The sequence below is a fragment of the Monodon monoceros genome, unplaced genomic scaffold (assembly GCF_005190385.1).
Source record: "Monodon monoceros isolate NGI ecotype Baffin Bay Population unplaced genomic scaffold, NGI_Narwhal_1 Super_Scaffold_16, whole genome shotgun sequence".
Lineage (NCBI taxonomy): Eukaryota > Metazoa > Chordata > Mammalia > Artiodactyla > Monodontidae > Monodon > Monodon monoceros.
In genome coordinates this window covers 47,021,387-47,049,110 of record NW_021703772.1, presented here as the reverse complement: position 1 = coordinate 47,049,110, position 27,724 = coordinate 47,021,387, and the positions used below count along the sequence as shown (strand labels likewise).

The 27,724-nt window shown below is 35.2% G+C and overlaps 1 protein-coding gene across 4 annotated transcripts in view; it reads left to right on the top strand.

Moving 5' to 3' along the window:
- ITGAV (integrin subunit alpha V) overlaps nucleotides 1-27,724 on the top strand; it is an 86,738-nt gene that overhangs the window by 31,618 nt on the left and 27,396 nt on the right. For all 4 annotated transcript variants that reach the window (XM_029225088.1, XM_029225089.1, XM_029225087.1 and 1 more), the window contains exons 3-14: nucleotides 2,103-2,194; nucleotides 4,653-4,767; nucleotides 10,632-10,693; nucleotides 12,689-12,734; nucleotides 15,309-15,434; nucleotides 16,300-16,344; nucleotides 17,106-17,149; nucleotides 17,237-17,293; nucleotides 19,759-19,811; nucleotides 20,213-20,415; nucleotides 24,754-24,945; nucleotides 27,366-27,411. In XM_029225088.1, the coding sequence (XP_029080921.1) occupies nucleotides 2,103-2,194; nucleotides 4,653-4,767; nucleotides 10,632-10,693; nucleotides 12,689-12,734; nucleotides 15,309-15,434; nucleotides 16,300-16,344; nucleotides 17,106-17,149; nucleotides 17,237-17,293; nucleotides 19,759-19,811; nucleotides 20,213-20,415; nucleotides 24,754-24,945; nucleotides 27,366-27,411 (1,081 nt within the window). The remainder of the gene's footprint in view (nucleotides 1-2,102; nucleotides 2,195-4,652; nucleotides 4,768-10,631; nucleotides 10,694-12,688; nucleotides 12,735-15,308; nucleotides 15,435-16,299; nucleotides 16,345-17,105; nucleotides 17,150-17,236; nucleotides 17,294-19,758; nucleotides 19,812-20,212; nucleotides 20,416-24,753; nucleotides 24,946-27,365; nucleotides 27,412-27,724) is intronic.

The following is a 27,724-nucleotide window of genomic DNA, read 5'->3' as shown; positions in this document are numbered from 1 at the left end:
TGTTTTTGTTTTATTTTGTTTTTTAAAATGAAATGACAATTTGAGATTTCACATATAAGTGATATAATGAAGTGTTTGTCTTTCTGTGTCTTGCTTATTTCACTTATCATAATGTCTTCTAGGTCCATCCATGTTGGTGCACATGGTAGGATTTCTTCTCTTAAGGTTGAATAATATTCCATTTTAATTATATACCACATTTTCTTTTTTTCATTCACTTGACCATAGACATTTAGGTTGCTTCACACCTTGACTATTGTGAATAATGCTTCAGTGAACATGGGAGTACAGAGGTCTCTTCAAGGTAGTGGTATCATTTCCTTCAGATATATACCTGGAGTGGGATTGCTGGATCATACAATAGTTCTGTCTAATTTCTTGAGTAGCCTCCCTACTGTTTTCCATAATGGCTGCACCAATTTACATTGCCAGCCAACAGTGTATCAGGGTTCCCTTTTCTCCACATCTCCTGATAATAGCCGCCTTAATTGATATGAGATGATATCTTATTGTGGTTTTGATTTGCATTTCCTTGATGACTACTGAACTCATATCCACTCTTAACTGACTTGAATTGGAAGGGACACATGCCACTTCTACTCTTAGCAGAACTCATTTTATTGATAAAAATGAGTTATGTGGCTTTAACCTAACTATGGGAGGATGGGAAATGTAAGGGAGCACGTGAACTGTCAGGTGATCTATAGGTCACTGATGTGTGAGGTCGGCATGTGAACATAGGCTTCAAAGGCAAGCCAGCTACTGTTGGAAAACCTTGATTCACATGGTAAAAGGCATGTACTAGCTAGTTTGTTCCTCCTTCCTCCCTCCCTTTACTAGTAAATGGTGCCTTTGTGACCACTGACAAAAAACAGTGCGTGGTGTTTAGACTACAGATAGAGGATTTTGGAAATTGACACATTAAAATTTTTTTTGCAAAACAATGAAAATGTTCAAAGAATAGTACAACTAATATGTTAACACCTTGCATCTTGCCTAGATGACATCTGGCATTATTGAAATGATCATTAATTATGTAGAACTCTTCAATTGGTCTTAAGTCCTCAGAATGGAATTGAATAACCATAAGCACTACCTTAGATGGGTGGGGTTTAGGGAGTAGATTTAACCAAACCTTTGGATGATATTAACATGTTGGCTGGCATTCTTAAAATTGACACTTGTCTGATGTATTTGTCCAATACAGTTATTGAAATATATGTTTATAAGGAATGATTATTATAAACAGATTTTAAGAGGAACAGACTGGACTTTAAAAACAGGCTCTCCTTCCCCAAATACTTTATGCATATATTTCTGTAATTTTTTCATTGACCAGATCAAGAGCTTTCTCATGGAAAAGATTTTTATCTTTATCTTTTTAAATCTACAGTGCTTTACATGAGTGCCTGGTATATCAGGAATAATTTCCTCAATAATGTAGGCTGAAAAATAAGTGTTTGCATGTAGTGTGCCAAATCGAATTCCTTTTCCAACCAGCCAAATCATGTGTTCTGGGTTCTGACTCACGTTATAATGTCATTGGTAAGATCTTAGTCTTTTACTAAGTGTTAGTGTAGTGTTAGCTAAGTGTTTTACTAAGTCTTTAGTCTTTGACTAAGTGTTAGCTAGTGTTCTATAAAGGTGTTTCATAGCCTTCTATTTTTGTAAATATCTTCATGCCACAGAAAGAAGTTCTGGGAGTACAGAAGGTAATCATAAGTGTTCGTTTAATAGTTAATTTTCTTACAATTTAGCAACTGGAAAATTTCACATGCTGTTACTTTTTCACTTCTGCATTATGATAATTGGTAGGATTAATAACAAATCTGCATTATGATAATTGGTAGGATTAATAACAAATCTGAGACACTTCTAAGTCATCCTGTGTTTTATTTTTTCTAATTAGTTGAAAATCCCCAATGTGTGTAAAGTATATGAGATAAATAGCCAGTGTACTATTTGATTAATCAAAGGCACACTAGTCATAAACCTGGTTGGATTGAAAGAAACTATGTTATACTAAGTAAGAATATTTTGTTTCTCACCCCTCACAGTTTTTTTTTAAAATTACTTTTTAACTTAATTTAATTTTATTTTAGGCAATAGAGATTATGCCAAGGATGATCCGTTGGAGTTTAAGTCCCATCAGTGGTTTGGAGCATCTGTGAGGTCAAAACAGGATAAAATTTTGGTAAGTGTTTTAGATATTTAATAAGTTAACTTCAGTCAATTTATGTGGGAACACAGGAAGTTTTATGCTTGAAAGCTGATAGTAAAATTCAGTGTGCTAAAGGGCAGAGAGTTTAATCAGATAACTTAGCTCTGATCAAAGGCCACCCCTGCTAAGGATACCCTCTCTCTCACCCTTCACAGACTTGGCTTTTGCTACTTTCACCTTCATTCCTACATTGTCCATTTTTTTTGCCCTACTCGGTGGTTCCCATCAGTTTGTTTCTGTCCAGCCAGGTTTAGGAATAGTGTGCCGTTGATTAATTAAATGCCCTAGTACCTCCTCTCCTTACGAATAAAACACCCCTGCCTTTGCCTCATCGTCCCCTCTGCTACAGTCCCCTTCCTTTGCTCCCCTTTTCAAAGACTTGTTGAAAGTGGTTTCTGTAGTAACCATCTCCACTTCCTCACTTCCCATCCTCTTCCCAACCCCTCCTGTCAGGTTCAGGTAGGCATGGGCAGGGTCATCCTTGACTTGCAGGTCAAGAATACTTTTCTTGCCCCCTCAAAACCATTCAACAAGGTCATTTGACCCATGCTTTTTGAAATACTTTTCTTTCCTTGGCTCCTGGGACTCTGTACTTTTCTGGTTTTCCCCTTTACCGCTGGTCGCTCTTTTGCCATCTCCTTTAATAGCTCTACTTCAGCTTAGCTTCTAAATGTTGAGGTGTCCCTGAGCTTTGTTCTGGGCCCTTGTCTTCTTCAACTACACCTTTTACCTAGCTGCTCCTATCCTATCCTGTGGCTCTGAATACAATCTATATATCATAATCCCCAAATCTATAGCTCTAGCTCTTAATTCTCCTTGGATCTTTAGAAGTTGTATTTCCAAACTACCAATTTGACATTTCCATTTGTATATGTCATATATTATTCAAAATGAATGTGGACCAAAATGGAACTGCTACCCTCCATCATAAAGGAAAAACCACAAAAATAAGTATTTCCTTATAAACTTCCCCATCTTAGAGGCACGACTCTCTACCCCATCCACCAGCAAGCCCTGTCAGTTCTGTCTCCAGCTTCCGGAATATATCCCACGGCCCTCAGTAAATCATCATCTCCACTATTTCTACCCTGTACCAAGCCACCGTCGTTCCTCACCTGGGTCAGTGCAGTGGCTGTTCTCATCCCTCTGCTTCCTCTCTTGCCCCAGCTACAACCCATTCTTTATAGAAGGACCAGAGTGAACCAGAGCATTTCACCTGCCTGATTCAAATAGTCAAGCAGCTTTTCATCACTCTCAGGGTAAAAATCTTATGCTCCTCCTAGTTTTTATAAGCATCTGTGTAATCCAGTCACCAGCTGCTGTCTCTTTGGTATCATCTCACTCCACCTCACATGTGTAGCTATACTAGTCTTTTTATTCCTTCCATACCAAGTCATTTCAGTTAGATCCTTAGTGTTTGTCCCTCTGCCTATCTTACGCTCATCTTACTGCTTTTCACTTGGGCTGGCTCCTTGTCATTCTGATTTCAGCTCTACTTTCATTTCCTCAGAGAGCCCTTCCCTATTTTAACTACTTGCCTAGTATTTATTATTTTCTTCTTTTTTCCATTGGGTTGTGGGGCATCAGGGAAGGATTTGTTTAGGAAGTGAAATTTCGGTATAGCTTCAAAGGATGTGTCAAATTTTAGCAATTGGAGGTGAAGGGAGAGGTTGAGAATGGTGGCATTCTAGGCAGAAGGAGGTACAAAGAAGCAGAAATATGCAGAAGTGGCAAATACTCCACTCTGGAACATCAGGTACATGTAGAGAAGTGGCAGTCATTTCTTACTTTAAGTTTTTAGGGTAAATATAAAATAGCCCAGTGTTATCTGTAGTGTTTGTATTAAAATGTTTTGCTTCAAAGGGTATTATAGAAAATTCATTGAATTTTTTCCAGCAAATTAAATTGTTATACTTTGGTAGATTACTATGCTGTTAAAAAACATGCATTCTACCACTTTTACATGGTGTTGAAGTCTATAACTCTGAAAGCAAAAAGGTCATAGTTTATTTGGAAAGTAAATAAAATAAGCACTGCAAATTCTTTTACTCTCTTCTTGATAAATTATTTGCTTTATAACTTAGGGATATATTCTACACACATGAGAGTGTTATTTAGTTAAATATTGATTTGGTCTGTGCCCTTCAGTTTAGCACCTAACGTCAAGAAAGGTGCTACTCAAAATAATGATTTTGTTATTTTGAAAAAAAAAATACCTAGACTCCAAATATGGCCTTTGGAAGCATATGAGAAGAGTACTTTAAAAATCTTTATCCACTACTGTGATAAGGAATTTAAGGTAAAGGATAGGTTTGATTAATTTTTATAAATGCTTATAAAGGTATATTGTAATCTGAGGTAGTATAGATTATATGAAACACTAATTTTTTTCAGAGAATTCTTATGTGTGGACCACCCCCTTTGATTTCAGGCCTGTGCCCCACTGTACCACTGGAGGACTGAAATGAAACAGGAGAGAGAGCCTGTTGGAACATGCTTTCTTCAGGATGGTACAAAGACTGTTGAGTATGCTCCATGCAGATCAAGTATGTATAGGAAATTGACCAGCTTTTACAAAGAGGTTTGGGAAGCCTAGGCTGTTAAAAAAGTGTGTGTGTGTGTGTGTGTGTGTGTGTGTGTGTGTGTGTGTTAAAATTTGTAGACATACGGTGCTGTTTGATGACAGCAAAATGAAGGCAATTTTATTAATGTAAAGAAATTTAGAATATGCAGTCAACAGGCTTATCTTTCTCCCTAAGAACTAGTTTTCATCTTCCTTGGTCAGTAATAATTAATATTTGATTTTGGAAATCTGCATTTTTAGTCACTGTTAGTCAAAATGTGCTCCCTTGAGCTTCTCTAACAGAGATGCAGACCCCACAGCTAACAATTCTGATTCAGTAGGTCTGGGTCAGGCCTAGCTACCTTCATTTTTAACAGACAGGGTAATTCTGATGGATACCAAAATTTGAGAACTGCAGCTCTATATTAATAATGATGTTAAAAGTCAAAAATAATTGTCATAAGGAGCCAGAGTTTTTATAGGAAGGTGAAACATTGGGGTCAGGAGTCAGAGTCTGAATTTCCTTGCTTTTAATCAGTCTCTTTGTCAGTCTGTCGACTAAGCTCACTCCTCTTGATCTAAAAGATCTCACCCTGTTCTCTAATATTATTTGAAATTTCCGATGAAATTTATATTGTGACTAAAGATGATTTTGAGCACTTGTAATTCTGATTATGCTTTTCCAAACTCTGTATACTTTTTCCTTCTTGGAGATTGCAGTCCTTTTGCTTCTCCACTATTGTTGAATTGGCCACCACTCCAGATCCTCTTTATATCAGAAACATAAAAATAGCTTCTTGAAATGCAGTGTGGTGTTTATACCTGGACCACTTTTTAGGCCATTACTTTTTCTGTTCCACTGGTCACCAGGTAGTGTAGTAAAGAGAATTAATAACAAAAGTACAACATGTAAGACTCTTATTGCTAGACTTTTTTTCCATGTTAGGTAACTTGTGACACCAAAGTATCTATTTGGTCTTCAAAATTCTAAGCAGTTGAACCTCTCAGAAATTGCAAAATGAATTCATTAAACACTTATTTCTTAGCCCACTGCCCTGGCCCTACTTGTTGTAAGTGGAAGGTAAACATGAAAAGAATGATACATACCCATAACCACTTTATTAGAGTAGGTCAGAAAGCACACCCTGTGAGAATGGAGGAGGTGGGCAGATTTATCCTCAGTGTCTCACTACACCACCTTCTGTTGGTGTTTTGGTCATAGTACTGTTGTCTTTGGTGGCATGTGGAAAATGTGAGGACTAAATTTGTGTTTTTAATTTCTGTATTGCAAAAATGTTCCTATGGTGAGAAGATAATTTCGTAGCTCTGAAGGATGAGCTAACCCTTATGTGCCAGGCTTGTAACCTATTGTTTATGTGATGGACACACCTGTAAAATCACCTTTATTCTTTTCTGATACATGTGGGAACTGAGATCCAGACAATTGAAGTCATTTTTTTCTACATCTTATGGTAGTGAGTGATCTAATGAGGATTTTAACCCAGGTCTGTCTTATTCCAAAGGAATCTTTTCCCTGTATTACTAACAATAGAAAATGTTTTCCATTTCTATTTCCTCTGTATTAAGCACAACTTTTCTACAGAGAATACTGCTTTCAAAAGTGCAGGTTTGGGCCTTCCCTGGTGGTGCAGTGGTTGAGAATCTGCCTGCCAATGCAGGGAACACGGGTTCGAGCCCTGGTCTGGGAAGATCCCACATGCCGCAGAGCAACTGGGCCCTTGAGCCACAACTACTGAGCCAGCGCGTCTGGAGCCTGTGCTCCGCAACAAGAGAGGCCGAGATAGTGAGAGGCCCACGCACCGCGATGAAGACTGGCCCCCGCTCGCCGCAACTAGAGAGGGCCCTCGCACAGAAACGAAGACCCAACACAGCCAAAAATAAATAAATAAATTTATTTAAAAAAAAAAAAATAGTCACAGGACAAGACAGCTCCCATTCTACCATTTAATAGCTTAGAATACTATTCACATGTCATGAAAATTGCTAAACATTACAAGGGAAACACTTTATAAAAAAAAAAAGTGCGGGCTTGGATAATTCCTGATGTAAGAAGACACGAACCCTTCTGAAAACAAGCATTCTAACGATGATCCCTTGAGGATATACTGCCATGTTCAGCTAGTATTTTTCATCATTTTGCCTCTTCGGTAACGACCAGTTCTCTTCTTAACATGTATTTAAAGGATTAAGACTGCGTGATGTAGCTGCTCATAATGCTTTCACTTATTTGGTTTAAGCACAGACATTTTAACCTTATTTTCTGAAGTATTTAACATCCAAATCAGATCAGCAAACTATGGCTTGTGAGTCTGTTTTTGTAAATAAAGTTTTATTGGAACATAGCCACACCCATTTGTTTACATGTTATCTATAAAGGGAGAGTTGAGTCCTTGCCACAGAGACTGTATAGCCCCTAAGCCTAAAACATTTATTACCTGGCCCTTTACAGAAGATGTTTGCTGATCCCCAATCTCAATAATAATACCTCAAATATTAGAAAAAGCAGAGAGAACAATCTTAAAAATATCAAAGTGAATGCCTTTCTTCCTAATAAGCTGGCTTTCAATATCTCTTGATCATTATATGTACTTTAGGGCTCAACCTTTGAAGTATTAAGCTACCTGCAGCCCGAAGTGCAAGGGGCAACCTGCCCAGAGAAGAACGCTCAAGAGTGGGAATCTCAGAACTTGGGTTATATTCTTGCACTCTGCCAACAACCTGTATATCTATAGTCATGGGTGATTCATCACTGGTAAAACGCTGATTTAGGCAAAAGACTTCAGAGATGCTATTTTTGTATTTTATGTCTTTTTCGTACTTCAATAAATTGTGTAACCCAATGGCTGATTTTACACGAGGCTGCCAGTTTTGTAGGGCTACATTGCCAACTTCTTGATAACTGCTTGTTTTGGTGGTGGTAGTTTGTGGGTTTTGTTGTTGTTCATTTGTTTGTTGTTTGCATTCTTTTTTTTAACACCTTTATTGGAGTATAATTGCTTTACAATGGTGTGTTAGGTTCTAATTTGTAACAAAATGAATCAGCTATACGTATACATATACATATATCCCCATATCTCCTCCCTCTTGCGTCTCCCTCCCACCCTCCCAATCACTCTAGGTGATCACAGAGCACTGAGCTGATCTTCCTGTGCTATGCAGCTGCTTCCCACTAGCTATCTATTTTACATTTAGTAGTATATATAAGTCCATGCCACTCTCTCATTTCGTCTCAGCTTACCCTTAACCTTCCCCGTGTCCTCAAGCCCATTCTCTACGTCTGTGTCTTAATTCCTGTCCTGCCCCTAGGTTCTTCATAACCAATTTTTTTTTTTAGATTCCATATATATTCCATATATATGTGTTAGCATACGGTATTTGTTTTTCTCTTTCTGACTTACTTCACTCTGTATGACAGACTCTGGGTCCATCCACCTCATGCTTTTGTTTTTAATGTGACCTATATGGATCTGTGGAATGTCACTCTATAAAAGTTTACCTTATTACTGATTATGTTTGCTTTTGGCTTCTCATTACTGTATCTGTGACCATTCTTGGCATTATACAATAGGCTAAATGTCTTTCTGTTCTAAAAGTGCCTGAACCACAAATCATATGATTTAAATACTCTTTCATCTCCATGCTCAGACTGAGTCTTTGTTCTTTCTGTCTACTTTCTGATGATAATGTTATTTGCATATAGATTTTTCTCAGTTGTGATTTCTAGTTTGTTTTTTCTTCCCCTTGACGGTTGCTTAGGGAATTATAAATGCACTTCTGGCTTGAGATAGTGCAGCCTAGTGGTGTAGACACTCCTCACCTCAGATCCATGCTCTTTTATTTACTAGATGGTTTACCAGAGTCAAGTTCCTTAATTTCTGTGAGCCTCAGTTTTCTTATATGTAAATTGTGACTAATAATAGTATCTCTCATAGAATTGCTGTATAGATTGTAAAATATTTTAAATGCTTTAGTACGGTACTGGGCTCACAGAAATTAAGGGCTTAATAAACATTAGCTGCTCTTACTATCATAACCAATAACATTATTTATAATATTGCCAGGCTTAACAAATAGCAGAAATATTAATTGTCCATAGAAATAAAAACAAAAGCCTTCACTGAAATAGATTATAGTCAACATAAAATTCTTTACATTCACACTGTTTAATAGGTACCTGTTAAAATTTTAAAGGACAGTTATGTTTCTAGCTGGATGTTCTGGGAAGCCAAATAAAGTAGATAATTGTACAGTATGATAATCAAAAAAGGATGTCTTTATAAATAGCTTGAAATAGTTCCCCAGATGCAACTCGAATAAAGGAAATAAACGGCTGACTTGAGGTCAGAGCAGAATTCCTTAGTATGATTCACTAGACACTGGAAGCCCCAGCCCTGCATTTTCCCATTGCCTCTTGGTTAGAAAAATTTACATTGGGGTAGCATTATACTCTTGAGGATATTTTCTAAAAAAAATTCTAAATTTAGATATTAAGTGTGTAATCTTGGGGCAGTTCCCAGGTTTTAAAATGGGTTCAAAATTTTAGATGGGATTATTTGACAAAAATTCTTGTGAGTTGTCCTCATGACTGAAAGTAGATATTTTTGGTTCCTGTATTTGGGTGGCAAATACAGGAATACTATAGCAAAATTATTTAGATATTGTGACATTGACTACAAGAATTCCTTGATGACTGAAGAGCAGCTGTTTTTCATTGTTGCTTATTATCCTCAAAATAAAACAAGGAAGAGTCTTCAGGCTCACTGTTACTTCTAGGTACAGTATTACTCATGATTAGAGTTAATTTATTATTAATTAGAGTTAATTATTATTGGCCAATTTAATAATTGAGTATAAAGGAGTAAAACAATTGAGTCTATTATCATTTGGAGAATACTTAAAAGTGTCATGTTTAAAAAAGGTGACTTTCTAAATGTGTTGTGAGAGTAGTTTTCGTATTTTGCTCATTGCAGAATATTAAATTAGGGTCTGGCCATCTCCCCAAATTCTGAACTACTCTTTTTCAGGTTTGTTGTTGTTGTTGGATATAAATGTATATATAGGAAATGTATCAGGAATGTAGGTATCTCCTTTAAGTATTCATAATAACTTAGTGAAGACCTAACAACTGTAGGAGAATAATAGTAAGAAATAGAAATTTCAGATTGGAGTTTTTAACTCAAAGATTACAACTCATCATTGTTTTATGAAATCAAAGTATGAGTCATAACCAGTAATTTTTAAAAAATGGAATGAAATATAATGTGTGTATGTTGGGTTGTGTGGGCTATGATATAAGCTATAATCTTGTGGGTTGTGGGTAAAAATAAAAAGTTTGAAATCCACCATCTTAGGTGATCTTTCTGTCCCCTGCTGACTGGTCCAGGTACTTTCATCTCTCTCTGTTGCCATTTCTGATTAATGGGTGCTGGTAAACATGCATACTAACTTTTTTTTTTTTTTTTTGCGGTATGCGGGCCTCTCAGTGCCGTGGCCTCTCCCGTTGCGGAGCACAGGCTCCAGACGCGCAGGCTCAGCGGCCATGGCTCACTGGCCCAGCCGCTCCGCGGCATGTGGGATCCTCCCAGACCGGGGCACGAACCCGTGTCCCCTGCATGGGCAGGCGGACTCCCAACAACTGCGCCACCAGGGAAGACCCATACTAACTTTTTTAGAATGTGTTAATAACTCATTAAGTGCCTGAGTGAATGAACACTCTCAGAGACTAGTACATTATCTTACAGTTAGAGTGATTTCAGATTTTTCTTATGTTTTGTTTTGTGTTGTTTGTTTTGGGGTTTGTGTATATTTCCAATCTTTTTATTTTAGAAAATATTGATGCTGATGGACAGGGATTTTGTCAAGGAGGATTCAGCATTGATTTTACTAAAGTAAGTTCTCATTTAAGACTGAGTGAGATTCAGATCTACCTTATTATCTAAGCCATGGTTAAAAATTAACTGGTTAATACTTCAGATTCTCTGTAACTATTACCTGTTTTATGAAAACAGCTAATAAAAATGACCCATGCATTTTGATATCCATTGCTTTATATTATTCTCTCCCTAGGAGACATTGCTTGTTTGAAATAGACATCAAAATGGAATGAAGGACAGTAGAAAATCTCCTGAGTAGAAGATAGATAGCTGTTATGACTTAATATTAATATTAGAATTTCCAGTTGGATAAATTTATAGACTATTAAACCTTTCTATTTTTGACTGAAATTGAGTTTTTGTAAAAGCTAGCAATGGGAGCTTTCTTACAAAATCAGAGTTTAGTTACATAAAAGTTGAAAAACATGCTTATTTATCATCTATTATGTGCCTACAGGCAACAAGTAAAGTTGAAGCAATTTAATTATTGTAAGAAATCTCATATACAGGGCTCTATGTATTTTTAACTAAGCTGATATGCTCTCTAGAGTTGATAGTTTTTAAGCTATTTTTTAAAAATAAGAATTCCATTTATATTTTCAAAGGAAATTTTTCTTAAGTACTTTTCTTTATGTAATTTTCTTTTGTGTGTTGGGGTTTTTTTTTGTGGGATATATGAACATTTTGAATATCAAATTGAGACTATTAATTACTCCTAGAGAAGTCTCAAAAATACATTGCTTGGTTAAAAGTAGAGCTTCCTTAGAAAGCTTAATATGGCTTTCTTAGAAAATGCAAACAGAAGTGCCTTAAATTTATTAAAACAACAGAAACTATAATCATGATTCAGAAAAACTAATAAAGCATTTTCTTATTTTTTTAAATTTGTATTTTGTCTGTGTTAAAATTTTTTTTCTAGATTAGGTACTGGTAATTATAGTTGACTCTCCTTATTAAGTAATTGATTTTAATTCACTCAATTTGAAATTCATAATTCAAAGCTTATTCATAATTACTTATAATTTAAAATTTAAGGAAGCAAAACAAAGAGAGGTAAAGTATATTAATGCATATTAGGTTTCAACTCATATGATGTGTTTTCAAATAGGTGTTATATTAAAGCAAAAAGTGGCCTTATTTTCTGTACTTATGCCAGTACAACTATAACCCCAGAAATATTCCCATACTATGAACAGTCATTGCTATATTAACTGTTTGCTTTCTTCAACTCATTTCTGAAAAATGGTGTCATTTTAAAGCAGACAACTTAGAAATATCTTTTACATAGCCATGGCCAGAGGTTGTTGAAAGCTTGAAAGGCTATATGTCCATTTGGAGAGAGAAAAATTTTCTCTTAACCTCCAGCAAGAGGAAATTTTAAAATATTATGTTCAAACACTAACTACCTTGAATTAGATACTTATAATTTGTTACAGATGTAAGAAATGCTAGTCAAGTATAATTTGTATATATAATATACCCTGAAAAATTTACCCTCTAACCTCACTCTTGTTTAGATATGCAAGACACTAAAATTTTTCCTTTAGCTGAAAAATTTTTAATGATTATTAGAAAGGAAATTTGCCTATGTAGTCACAAAGGTAATATACAGAATTAAGGAGTGACTTTTTTCTTACTGTAACCAATAATACTATGCTGATGGCACTTCATACTACGTGTGTGAAGCAGCCAAGATCTACGAATCTATATGTATATATATGTTTGTATATTTTCACATATTAAGTGAATATATTATAAGTTTCTTTTTTGATATTTATTGCATTGTGTTTTAGAAAAAGTATAGTGAAAATTACTGAATTAGGTGAGTTTAAGACTTATGATTTTGTTTGCTTTAATATATACGTGTTTAATATATGCATATAATATTTGTATATATATGTCATATATACATATATACTTGTATATGTAGCTTTTATGTTTATTACATTGCTCTCCATTTTTAAAGATACCTGTTTTAAAATATGTATCTTTTTGTTTGATTTAATCTAGGCTGACAGAGTACTTCTTGGTGGTCCTGGTAGCTTTTATTGGCAAGGTAGGTTAATCTTTCAAAAACTACCCAATAATGACTGTGTTTCAGACTCATCTGGCTTATCATGTGCCTATGAGACCTTTCAAATTATTTTAAACAAAGAAATGGAAAAATAAAATTTAAATGTATAATCACTATCTTTGTATAAATTGTATAAAAATTGTATACAATTTTCTTTAAAAAGGACTATAACATCATATAAGGTGTATGTAAAATATATAAATATATAACATAATATATAACGTATATTATATATATTCCTAGTAGAAAATAAACTGAATATTTTAAAAGTAAATTATAAAGTAAATTAATAAAATAATTTATTTTTATTGTTTATGATATGTACTTTTTCATCTCTGTACTTCAGAGGAAATGATGTAATGAAGCATTAGAAAGTGTGTGGAACTGATTTGTAATAGGTAAATTGTGGCCTTCCAAAAGCTCATGGTTTTAAACTTAATTTGAATTTGCACATTAAAATATTTAAATGGTTATTTTCTCATTAATCGCTGACATCAAGAATGATTTCTTTGTGTTTGGGGAGTTTTTTAAATAGAGGATCTTATTAAGTTTCAAAAGAATATATTAAACTGGCATTGACGATTGATGTAAAGATAAAACACTACATTCTTTAGTCATTTTCTGAGGACTAATAAAATTACCATTTGAACAAATGTATAACAGATCATTATTTTCTGACAGTTTGAAAATAGGTAATTATATCTGCTTATTTTCTTAGTTTATGATTCATTTATCATTAGAGACACATTTATTTAGTCAATATAGTCACATGTTTATTTTCTGCTAAAAAGTGCCATTTACCAGATTCTGTTATTCAAGCATTGTCAATATTTGGAAGAACTGGAAAATCTATGACTATATTGATTTGCAAGTACTTTCTGATTCTGAATTTTACTTCTGTATTCTGCACTCTGCTTTCTTTACTTGCTTCCTTGTAGGAAAACCCGTGCTTTTGCTTTATAGAAAGGGAAACTAAAAGAGATTTGCTGAAGGAAAACAGGATGGAAGGAAAATAAGAAGGAATGAGAAATGGGAATAAGTGAAAAATTGGAAGGAATGGCAAAGGAGAAAAAGAAAAATCAGGCAAAGAGGATCAGTATGAGAAACATACTAAAACTGAAAAATTTGAATTTCTATGAATTGTACCTCTATTGGAAAATGAAATGATTTAGGAAAATTATATTTGAGTTTTACAGTTTTACAATAAAAATTAAAATAGCGGCTCTGACTCTATGTAAGAAAATAGATATTAATGCTTTCTAATTAGCTATAAAACATGGATTTATTTTTCTTCTTTACTGCTAGGTATGTCATTCAGTGGAAGGGAGGGAAGTGTCTGATGAGCATGTGAGGGAACCAAAGATAGATTTTGTGATTCTGAGTCAGGACTCTTTGTTAACTCTGCCTTTTTAAGAGACACAGCTGTGAACATGTTTAAATGACTTGTTCTTTTAATACCTTGAGCATGCACAATGTATGCATTCCTGTTTATTATAAATTAGGACAGATACTATTAATATTATATTCACTAGAGATTTATTATAAATGGTATATAATATGTAACTGAAAACTCAGTGACTGGGCAGAGAATATTTTGTTTTAATAAGATTAAAATCAGCACGTTTCACTGTGAATAGGTAAGATATTAGGATGAATTTTTCTATAGATCTCAGAATTGTCTCTGTAAGAATAGAGAAAATTATAATGGTGTTTTATTCCAAAGACATGATCAATTTTCCTGTGTTCTTTGATTCAAGAAATATTTAATGAATCCCTCCTATGTGTTAGGTACTGTTTAGGCACAGAGGGTAAAGTAGTGACTCAGACAGAAAGTGTTTCTGCCCTACAAACTCAGCTTATGTGACTGGAAAAATTGGAATAAGATTAATATCTTTAGCTATTATGATTTTCTTTCTGAAATAGCAGAAATGAAGAGATTATTTTTCATATGTTATGGAGATGGCATTTGATAAATCAAACAACCTTTCTTGGGGCAGGGAGGCAGTCGATTTTTATGTAGTTCTCTGGATTTCTTGTGTACTTAATAACTTAAGGTTGGGAAGAAAAGTGAACTCACTCATTCAGGCTGCTTTCATAAAAGTGTCCAAATAACTTGTTAAACAAATCAGTTTAACAAATTATTATGAAGGTAAAAGTAATTATTTCAGTAGGTTTTTCAAATTCTAACTTGAAATTTGGTTTGGAAACAATCTTTGATTTTATGATTCCATTTATTTAACATTGATTTTTTTTTAGTGAATTAAAACTAATTCTGCATTTATAAATTTTTGTTTTTTAGCAGAGACTAATTTTAAGTACTAGCTTGAATAGAAATAATTATGACTTAAAAAATAATCAAATTTCAGATTTAGTATTATGAAGAAGAGTTATTTAAGGCTAATAATTAGAAAGACATATCTAATCTATTTTCTTTCATGCAGGTGCTATCCATCATCTGTGTCATAAAGTTCCCATTAGAAACTTGTCATTTATTTTATATATTTTTTTCAGGTCCACACATTTCAAATTATAATTTATTTTATGTATTTATTTCAGGTCAGCTCATTTCAGATCAAATAGCAGAAATTGTATCTAAATATGACCCCAAAGTTTATAGCATCAAGTATAATAACCAGTTAGCAACTCGGACTGCACAAGCTATTTTTGATGACAGTTACTTGGGTAGGTAAAATCAAAATATGGATTCATTTTCTGGTGTTGTGGTGGATTTGTCCTGTATTTACATATGCTGCTTTCAGTAGGAAAATCTTTTATGTGAAATAGATTAAGATTTTCTTAAAATATAGGGAACATATTTGTTATGAATACTTAGGTTATATTGTATGTCAGTAACTGAAATTTAAGAGCATGATTATTAACACAATGATAATAATAATAGATAACCTTTAAGATATGCTTGGCCCATCCTGGGCATTGTTCTAAGTGCTTACTTGTATTAACTCATTTAGTCCTCACAACAGGTCTATGAAAGTGTCCTAATGTTTTACTCCCATTTTATAGATAAAGAAACAGGCACAGAGAGGCAAAATAATTTGCCTAAAGCCCCTCACTTGTAACTTGCTTTTCTGAGATTCCAACCCAGGCAGTCTGACTCCTGAACTTTTATTCACTATGTTAAACTACAGTTTTGGTTTAGGATTTATTAACTTTTGTTCTCTCTCTTTAAATTTCTCATATTCATTAAACCAAATAATACATGACAGAAATAGTATTTTGCTGATTGAGAAAACCTGTTGTCGCTTCTTTATGATGAATGCAGATTTACCCTGTTTTTAACTGACTCCTTTGTAAAGTTGATAAAACAGGTTTATATTTCTAACAGAGATATACTGTTTAAGTATTTAACTCCATTATTTTCTTTAAGATATATTTATCATATACATATGAATCTATTACTCCTAGAGGACAAAATATTACATAATTAAAGGAATTACTTGAAGATATTTTCCAGGAAAGCTTAGTCAGCAAGTACGCTGAAGATAACCAGTCCTGCCCTGATGGTGTCTTACCTTTGGTTCCCCTTTAGGTTACTCAGTGGCCGTCGGAGATTTCAACGGTGATGGCATAGATGGTATGATGCACTTGAACTATATTTAATCCTCTTTAAAAAAATGAGGCTAAGCATTTGAAACAAGTGGCATAGAAAAATTTCAGCAATTAAAGAGTTTTGAAATTGAGCTTGGTCTCTGGTAAACTTTCTCTAGCAGCCAAGGGGGCTGAGGGCCTCAGTGACCTCTTGTCTGCTCCTTTCCAGCCCCCAGCACTTCAGTTATTTCTTCAGCTCCTTCATTCTTGATTTCAGCAGATTCACTTCTCTTGGAGAGGCATAGTTTAATAGTTTCTTCTTTCTTCAGGCCCGTAATTTGTAACCTTCCAAGCTCTGTCAGTAAGGCTGTTACCCCATCCTCTCTCTGTTCATCTTCAGAGCTCAATCTGGGGATCCTAGGCTCTACCTGATTTTGATCACATTTCTGTGCCACTGCCACCTCTATCCTGTTTCACTTTGCTCTGAATTATCTTTCATTACTGTATGTTTAGCTTTTCTTCATTCTTAAGCCCTTTTCTCTTGTCTCTTCTCTTTCACAAGACTGTGAATACCTTGAGGGCACACATGCATTTATTTGAGGTTCTCAAGAATCTTTCCATGTTTCTTAAAGATCTGATTTTGTGGTTAAAAAATGCTGGGGTCATTTATTATGGAGTACCAAGTTTTTAAAATCTCTTAACTCATTGTCTACTGAAATAATACTTAAAGCTTTCTGACATAACCACTTATTCCTGCAGTTGCCAATACTGGCCTTAAAAATGAGTAATTAAGTTTTTTCTTTTCAGACTTTGTTTCAGGAGTTCCAAGAGCAGCAAGGACTTTGGGAATGGTAGGAAAGTTAAAAGGTGTTTTCTAAAAATATCTGGGTTGTTTTATATTTTACTCTATTTCATATGCTTTTGTTTTTCCTGCACAGGTTTATATTTATGATGGGAAAAATATGTCCTCCTTACACAATTTTACTGGTGAACAGGTATGCTTTTAAAGTGTTGTGTTTTGTTTTATTTTTTTTCTCACTTAACATTTTAACACCAGCACTTCCTAATGTCTTTAAAACTTTTCTTAGTAATATTCTGATGGTTTAATATTCAATATATAGTAACTGTTTAATATTTGATATTATAGATATAAAATAAGCTTTAAATATTTCTCCTTTGTTTTAACCAAAGTGATTTGTTTAAGTAAAGACTTGTAATTGCCCTAATAGCTTTTTTTTTTTAAAGGAAATGCAGAATCTAATTGCACACATACAAAACCAAAAAATTCCTTTTTCCTTGCTGATGATATTAAATTATCTTTTAAAAAATGATCTCTGCCTTTTAATTTTATTAGATGTAAAACAAAGCATGGCCCAGATGTGTTTACTATAGATATTACAAGTAAACTTCATTTGTGCTACAAGAAATAAAACATTCTTCAGTTAAAACTTAGTACTAGACATTCTCTACAATTACAGGCGTTTTATAATATTCTGTATTGTATGACTCAAAGATTGAAGTGGTAAGTTAGTACAGACATACCTTGTTTTATTGTGTTTTGTTTTATTACACTTCATAGATTCTGCGTTTTTTACAAATTGAAGGTTTGTGGCAACCCTGAGTTGTCAGATGATGGTTAGTATTTTTTAGCAATAAAGTATTTTTAAATTAAGATATGTACATTGTTTTTTTTAGACATCATGCTATTGCACACTTAATAGACTATATAGTATAGTGTAAATGTAAATTTTATATGTACGGGAAACCAAAAAATTTGTGTGACTCACTTTATTAGGCTATTTGATTTGTTGTGGTGGTCTGGAACTGAACCTGCAATGTCTCCGAGGTATGCCTGTAATGATAAAGGAAAAATTAATCAATAGGTAGAGAAAAAACGTCTCCTAGTTTGCAGATCTGGGATTTAAGCCCACTTCTTGTTCAGTTGACTCTGTTGGGCTTTGTGAGAGGATTGATAGGATGGGAAACTAGACCCAAGGTCCCCAGTAACCTCTTCCCGTTTGTGTGGTGGTCAGGGTTGACACCTGCAGTTGACAGCCATTAGGCTTGTGGCAGGGGTGGCTGCCCCTTTGTGCTGTTGTGACTTCTTCACCTCAAGCAGCTTCTCCTGTCCGATGACCACGTGTGTCTCTGGATCTTGTTGTACTTGATCCTTGATGCTTTCTCTGTTCTTCCTCAGCTCTTTTGTGGGGGAAAGCGCGGGCTTTCCATTAGGACAGACGTGGGCTCTCACTACTCACTACTACATTGGGCAGGGTGTTTCCCACTGTAAATCTGGTGGCTCATGTATAAAAATAGGGATACTGGTAACTTGCTCATGGGGTTGTGGTGAGAATCAAAGGAAAATATTTTAGTGATAATACCCAGGCCAGGACTTGTCTCAGTAAATGCCATCCTTTCTTTACAGTTTCAGGCCTGATGCCCTGAGAGACCAAGGCCCAAGAATAGTATTCTGTTAAATTCCAGTCAGCACTTCATCATGGTACCCCAAATACAATGCACTTTATTACCTTGTGATTGAACACAGATTGCACTTTTCATTTTCTCAATTATACTGTATAAATTCAAAATAGATTAACATATTAATCTCCCATATCATTCCCTCCTGATAGCTCAGCTAATCAAATTTTGGAAGCTTTGCTAACTTTACGTTTTTTTGGTTTGTTGACTCATCCTTCATTTTAGTTTGTCTTTAATCTGTCACCTCTCCTAGTTTTGTATGTCGGAGTCTCTTTAGAACTTTCCTTTTTCACATGTATTTCCAGCCAGGCTGCTCTGTCTGTGATGGCCAGCAGTCTCCTGTGGTGGGGAGAGGACATTCTTTCTCCCTCTGCAAAACAAGCCCATGATAAAACCAAGGACATTTGTACTGTGTGTAATTCAAAAGCAGAACCACTGGCACATAGTTGATTGAGATGTGAAACAAAAATGAATTCCAGTCTCTATCTTTCCGAACAGTAATTTCTTTAGAGTTGTAGTGGTTTCACATAGGAAGAACCATTTATGACCTATTAATAATTATTATTTTTACTGCATAGGCATCATTTATAACTTCTTGGGTTCAGTTGAAACGTCTGTTTGTGACTGTTTCTCTTTCTGGTAGTGTGTTTGTCTGGTGTGCTTTGGGTAAGTGGAGAGGAAGGGAGACAGTAGGTGGGGCCTTGGAAGGAGGCTTGATTGTATTTGGACTTAAATGGCATGTGCTGAAGACACCAAAATGATATACATGTGCTATGTCTTGCCAGTAAATCTAGGAGAGTATGCAAGCCTCATTAACTGATTGTCATTGTTTTGGTAGGATAAACGAAAGAAGAAATTTAGATTGAAGCACTCTATGCAGAGAAAAAAATAACCCTTTCTATTTCATAAATATACAACAAATATTAACTGTCTAAGCTAGTTGGATGAAATGTAAACATTTCATTTTCATCTTATTATCCAGATGGCTGCATATTTTGGATTTTCTGTCGCTGCCACTGACATTAATGGGGATGAGTAAGTTTAAAAAAATGTTTCCAGAAACAGTTTTCCTCTGTGTTTATGAACGCTTTACTAAAACTAAACATTTTTTCTTCTGTTTCTCTGTCCCCTTCCTGCTAATCTTTCTACTTAAGGAACCGATTTGAAGCAACCTTAATCACAAATACTAGAAAACCTTTATGTTTAATAATTTCTTTCAATAGCTTTTATAATATGAAGGAATAAAGTAACTTTATGAATTACTTATAGTTTCTTAAAAGAGCTGAAGGAAGGCTTGAATTAGAAATGATCATTTCAAATGTGGCTATACGAGCTGTAGAAAGAGGAAAACTTGAGTTTTAATAAGAAGGAAAATGATTATTAGTAGTCACATGGAATTTGATCTTGCTTTTGGTGAAAAAGATTATGTTTTTTAGTTACGCAGATGTATTTATTGGAGCGCCTCTCTTCATGGATCGTGGTTCCGATGGCAAACTCCAGGAGGTGGGGCAGGTCTCAGTGTCTCTGCAAAGAGCTTCGGGAGACTTCCAGACAACCAAACTGAATGGGTTTGAGGTCTTTGCAAGGTTCGGCAGTGCCATAGCCCCTTTGGGAGATCTGGACCAGGACGGCTTCAATGGTAAGGTCAAAGTTTATAACAGCTGTGTGTCCTGATTTTCTGTGTCCACCTGGAAAAGTCCTGTACCCCACCCATAGAAGTTCACTTGAGCAAACCTCCTTCCTGGAAAGAAGGATTTGAGTGACACACGAGGTTCAATGACAAGTTGCTCATTTTCCTTAAAAATCAGAGCAAAATTTTCAAAAATTGATTCTCATGAGTTATTATTCATGCAGCCTCAAATTAGAGTGTTAGAGTGGTTAATTTAAAAAGAAATTTGTATTGGAGTATCGTTGATTTACAATGTTGTGTTAATTTCTGCTGTACAGCAAAGTGAATCAGTTATATATATATGCATTCTTTTTTAGATCCCATATAGGTCATTACAGAGTATTGAGTAGAGTTCCCTGTGCTATATAGTAGGTCCTTATTAGTTATCTGTTATATATATAGTAGTGTATATATGTCAATCCCAATCTCCCAGTTTATCAAAGTGGTTCATTTTAGAAAGGAGCTTGCATTCCCAGGGAGCCCAGTGTGAGCTGGTGATTTTCTGTGTCTCTGTCCTGCTTAGCAGCAGTGCCCTCTGCTGTCCATTTGGATACAAGTGTAAAAAATGCTCCCAGGCATATTGTCAAGGCAATGCTGACCCTAATGCATCCCTCAAAGGCATTATTTGCCACTAATATTTTATTGTTGTAGCTGTCCAGAATATTCTGAGGGAGGTTATATCTCCCTTCATGGGGACAAGTAAAAAGGTATAAGCTCAGTGTTTTATAATAGTCCCATTTAAAAATTTAATTAATAGCTGTAGATATCTTTAAAAATCAAAGTTGGCATCTACTATAGAGTAAAATATAGATTACAAATTACCAAGTTTTTTTTTTTTTAAAAAGAATACTGCTAAAAACCTTTCTAGAGGTCACAAAATGAAGAATTGAACTGTTGGTTTGTTTATATAATCAACAATATATAGGGATATGCCCCTGAAAATGTAAAGAAAGTTATAAATTAAGATGAAAGCTTCAAAAATGCAGATGACTCTCAAATCTCCCAGTTAGTAGTAGAAAAGGGAAATGTTTGTTTGGCCTCAAGACCCCACTCCTGCCTTGTGGGTAGTTTTATGTCACACTAGAAGTGTCATCTCTCACCCTAGAAGTTTTCATTGTTAGTGAAAAACTACTCAAGGGGACATTTTGCTTCCTAAAATAGTCTTAAAGATTTTTTACCACCAAGAGAACTTAACATAAATCAAATGGAATTCTGGTATAAAGTTCAACATAGAACTGTAAAAGAATACTATAGAACAGACCAAATCATTATTTATTGATAACAAAGACTACCTAGAAAACACAGGGCCAGATTCGAGGTTCTACCTTGAACACATCTGAGTTCTTTGCTATAGCTGGGCCTGTCTCCAGGTGTTTTGGTAGAGCCTGGACGTGTTTGCTGTCACCTTGTCTTGAGGATATTCCACACACTTTAAAGAATGTTGCTTTAATATCAGGATCCAGACAACATCTCATCCTGTTTTCCCTATTTCTATTAAAATGTATTATCTGTGAACACAAAAATTATAAGCAATGACAGCTAAAAAATATCGAAGTTTTACAACGATTTTACAAAGAGATTTTACTTTTAGAGATAGATACCATAGAGGATGATTTTATTCTCCCAAAGTGTCTCCTGGGGGTCTTATTGTCCCAAAGTGTAGATTGTGAATGACAGTGTCTTCAGGAGAAAATGATCTGAGCTGTTATTTATGTAACTATATTTATATAGTTTATATGTGTATATATATATATGTATTTGTAGTTTATATGTATATATAGTTTATATATACATATAATGAAGTATTAGTTGTAACCTGGATCTTTTCCTTGTTCAGACCTGATGACATTGACTCTTTGTTATGTCTTTGCTGCTGTTTTCCTCCCTTTCCACTTACACCCACTGGAAAAACCCTAGGTATCATCAAGAGGGTTGCCGAAAACAAAACAATAAAATTATGTTCCACAATTATGTGGAGTTTTTGTCAATACTTCTCCAGAAAGGCAGAGGGAAAAAACACAGAAAAGAGAAACTAAAATGATCAAAGGAAGAGACTGATGACATGAAAAAGTAGGGCTCTCCAGACTAGACAGATACCAGCCAAGAGAAAAGATGATTAGAATGTACAAAATAATGAAAGGTTTAGAAAAGGTAAGGAGAATTTTTAAAAACCATCTCTCAACAGTAGAGCCATATTCTGTTGGAAAATTGTATTTTAATTAAAACTTTCTTAATGCACGTGTCAATTTAGAAGTTATATTTATCTTCTGAAACTTGAAAAAGATAAGGAAGGACTCTTACATAATTTAAATACTACTTTTTATTTAAGGATAACAAATTCTTAGTTGGTGCTTACTGCAGGCCAAGCACTGTTCTAACTGCTAAAAATGAGAGGATAAATTAGAGCCCATCCATGTCCTTAAGGAATTTAGCATCAGTAGGAGTAAGTTTAATGTGAACAAGTAAACACTGGAATGTAGTCATCACAGTGTTTGAGATATTCTTGGGCATGATGGTCTTAAAGAAAAGACGAGTGACCAAGGTGTCTTTGATGTCTCAGGGGTTGCAGCATTGAGGGGGCTGAAAACATTTCAGGTATATTAAGTAAATAGAGTCAGTTTGGAATGGCTGGTACATAGGGGCTATCATAGGCAAGATGGACACATCCTTACTCTCATGAAATTTATGTTTTGTGGAGGAGCCATAGAGTAAACACATAAAGGGGAAATTTGGATAGTGATAAAGGCTGTGGGTTTAAACAAAAAAAGGCAAGGTAACGTGATAGAGTACCTAGATGGAGAGGGGAGAGTGCATTGCTCCATAGCATGGCCAGGGAAGACCTCTCTGACAAGATGACATTTGAACTGTGATTTGGACAAACAGAAGGAGCAAAGCTTGAAAAGCTCTGGAGCAAGAACTGTTAAGGCAGAAGGAACAGCAAGTATAAATCCAGAGATGGGGACTAGCTTGCTGAGTTTAAGAAACAGAGAAAAGGGCCGGGATTGGTAGGAAGAGTGAGTGAGGGTAGACTTGGGGTTGGGAGTGGGGTGATGAATGGACAAACCAGGTAACACGTAAATGCTTTGGGAAATAAGGATTTTAAGAAGGAAGATAACATAATATTAACATTTGGCAGTTTTGAAGAGAATGGATTATAGGGGCAAGAGTAGAAGTGGGAGGCCACTTAGGCTGCTTTAGGGGTCCAGGCAAAGAATGAGAATGGCTTGTCCAGGGTGGGACCAGCAAAGATAGAGGGAAGTGGGCATAGTTATTTGTAATATATTCTAGAGTGAGGAAAGGTCATAGTGACTATTTGGTGTACTGTTTTGTTTTTAAAGCATTTCAAACTTTTTATTGTTTATTTCATTTCAGTATAAGTTGAGCAAGATAGAGATGAAATCATAACTTTCAACTTTCTGAGTCAGGTTGACTTCTCAAAAAACCTGAAAACCATGCCCAACTAAATTAACTAGAATTTTAAGAGCTAGAATGAACCTTGGAGGAATCTTTTTACATGTCCCTTCCCCTCTATTTTAAGGATGAGGCATTTGAGGTCCAGAATGGTTAAGCGATTTGTCCAAGGTCAGACCCGGAATATCTGGTTAAGCGATTTGTCCGAGTGATTAATTAAGCTTGGACAAACCCGGACAGACCTGGAATATCTGGCTCCAAATTAATGTCATTTCCATACAGTTTTGCTTGAATCTCCTTGAATTTGGTTGTTGCTTTTGAATTAAGAGTACCCTACTGCCACCACGCATGGCTGCTTTGCCTGAAGTAGAGAGCCTGGCTGCCCAGAGGACTCATTCCTTCTTGGAGGACTTCCTACTTTGAGTAGCAGGTTGTCATCTTGGACATCACCACATGAGGGTGCCGTGGGACCACAGCTGCCTCTGCTTCCCGTGCAACTCCCAGCCGCAGGAAGTCTCCTAGGTCCCATGGGGTAGCCCAGCCAAAGGGAGAGGAGAGAATGGCCAGGATGTGTCCTGGAATGGGGAATGGGAAAAGTTCTTTCCCAGAAAGAGAAGAGAATTGTACATGCGATCCCAGTGGAAATAAAGGTTTTATGGCATTGGTTTAAAAAAAAAAAAAAAAAGAGTACCCTACTGAACTTTGAACCGATAAACATGATACATGGGTTCTAAAGATGTTAAGATCTTTTCCACAGAAATAATGATGAGTACTAAGACTTCCTTCTCTCCATCCTTGCCGTCCTCCCTCCCACTCTCCTTTCCTCCTTTCTTCCTCACCTTCTCCCCTCCCTCTTTTCCCTCTCCTCCCTCTTCCCCTCTTCCTTTTCCCCCTCAGATATTGCAATTGCTGCTCCATATGGGGGTGAAGATAAAAAAGGAATTGTTTATATTTTCAATGGAAGACCCACAGGCTTGAATGCGGTACCATCTCAGATCCTTGAAGGGAAGTGGGCTGCTCGGAGCATGCCACCAAGCTTTGGCTATTCAATGAAAGGAGCCACGGATATAGACAAGAATGGATATCCAGGTGCTTTCCTAGAAATACGAAGAGCATCTTAGATTTTTTGGTCCTAATAGCAAGTAGTATTAGTTACTGCTCTCTTGATTTCTGTTATAAATCATTTAAATTCAGTATTTCAACTACTGTTCAAGCCCTTGCCGTTGCTCAAGGCACTGTTCTCGTTACTGAGGGGATACAAAGCACAGACAGCTCTGTTTCCTGGGAGCTTCCAATATAAAGCACGTACTTCTTTTATTGTCTTGAAGTCTGTAATGAAATGTCAGAATGTGGAAGCTATAAACAAAAGCTTAGTCTAAGTTTTCAAATGTCAGCCATCTCTTTTTGTTTTTAATGGTCTAGCAGTTTTATGGACTTGACTAATCATCGTGATTTTTACGAAATATATTATCTCAGTAAATTCTCACAATAAGGCTGGTGAGGAATATGAGGTAGCTCAGCTCATTATTATGTCATTTTCTGGATGAGAAAAAAGACTGAGAAAGGTAATTTGCCCAAGCTTGCCCACTGGTTTGTGCCGGTACAAGAAGTGAGGCCTTTTTCTGGCTCTTATATACTTTGGAATATTTTAATGGATCTAGGATCATAACGGATATATTCTTTAAGTGAAATATAATGCGGAAAATTTAATTACTTTGCTGTTCAAACAGTTAATGAGCTCAATATATAATATGTTGAAGTGCTTTTAGAAACAGGACATGAAGTTGATTCTTTTCTATGTTACTGTTATTTCAAGAATTTTTTGTTATAAATTGTAATATATTTATTATAAAACTTTTAGAAAATATAGCAAAGCATATCATTCAATATGCTTTCTTTTTTCCAGTGCATTCACACAATTTTTTTAACAAAATACAATTATGCACTGTTATTAGCATATTTTATTCACTTAAAGTATTAGATATTTCCCCATGTTATTATTCTTCTGAAGCATGAATTTATGTTTTCCATTCTATCAAATATTTGTATCATATCTTATTTAACTTTATTTTGGGGCATTTGTATCCTTATATATAATTCCGGTGCATTCCTCTGATTATTTCCTTAGGACAAAATTCTAGAATTGCTATGTCAAAGATTAGGCACTTTTTTTTTAAGGCTGTTGATACACCTTGTCAAATTACAATCCTAATCCCTCTAAAGAAGGTTTTGCAACTTTTTAAAGCACTTACCAGCAGTAAGTGAGTTATTTTCCCACATTTGTGCCCACACTGGTGGTCATCTTTTATTTTTTTTTTAAATAACTTTATATGATAGGTGGAAAATGTTATTTTGTTTTAATCTACAGTTTTGGATTATTAGTGAGGGTAATAAGCATTTTTGTTTAATTGCATATATATATTTACTTTTGTGAATTTCCTTTCTACATCTTTTTTTCTCCATTTCTATTGGAATGTTGTTTTTCTTTTCTTTCATTCATTTTTTTTAAACTTGTGGCTGTTCCTTAAATATTGAGGGTTTTAACTCCTTAACTCTTACATATATTTCTCAGTTTTGTCATGTTTTCTTTGGGGGCATAAAGAAGTTCTTAATTTTTATGTAATCCATTGTACCTGTCTTTATGGTTTCTCATGTACTTTTCTGCTTAGAAAGGGCTTCGTCAAATTTAGCTTGGGTATACAGAGAGAGTTCTGATTTCATTTTTTCCTAATTGTGAACCAGTGGTACCAGCTACGTATAAAAACTAATGCATTCTATTCTTTTTGATTTGGATGCTATCTGCTGTCATTCTAAGCATTCTAAGTACAGTTGACCCTTGAACAACGTGAGTGTTAGGGGTGCCAACCTTCTGCACAGTCAAAAATCCACATATAACTAACTGTACACTCGGCCCTCTGTATCCACAGTTCCACCTCTGCGGATTCAGCCAACCTTAGGTTGTGTAGTGCTATAGTATGTGGAACAAAAAGTGGACTTTTTTCAGTGGAAAAAAAGTCCACTTATAAGTAGACCCGCGCAGTTCTAGACCCATGCGGTTCAGATCTATGTTGTTCAAGGATCAAGTGTATATGTATTGTGCTTTTTTAGTTTTGTTTTTGAAACAAAATAAGTAAATGAAAAAGAGAAATTTTACAATGAAATTGTAAAATCCACAGGCATCTATAAAGCTTTTTCCTTTGGGGACGTGTGTGTTTGCGTGGTATACACTTCCTTATTGTTGCTGAATTTTACTATGTATCCATTGAAAAGATTCTTGTCTACCTGGATGGATGAAAAAATTAGTTTTATGATGAGTGTTTGCCATTGATGATAGCATATTTAAAGTTTTCATATACATTTTAGCCTTTTAGATGTTGTCTTACAACCACTTAATGAAGAATAGTTTTGAGACTATGTCTGTATCTTTATTATATGCATTGAGAGCTTTATGGAATGATATGTGAATTAAAAAAACTCATTATTAACATATTTTTCTGCTCTCTTTTAAGACTTAATTGTAGGAGCTTTTGGTGTAGATAGAGCTGTATTATACAGGTAAGCATTTCCATATCTGGTAATATAGGAATATTATGAATTATATGAAAGTTTTATAGTTAAGCACCAGTGTTTGAATTTCAGTTTAATTTTCTTGAAGTAATGATAAAATTTGTTCTATTTAAGATTTGCTTCAGGCAAGTAGTAATGATACAAGGAGATCCCAAAGTAGAGAAAGCTATAGATTTTTTTTTTTTTTTTGGTGGTACGCGGGCCTCTCACTGTTGTGGCCTCTCCCGTTGTGGAGCACAGGCTCCGGACACGCAGGCTCAGCGGCCATGGCTCACGGGCCTAGCTGCTCCGCGGCATGTGG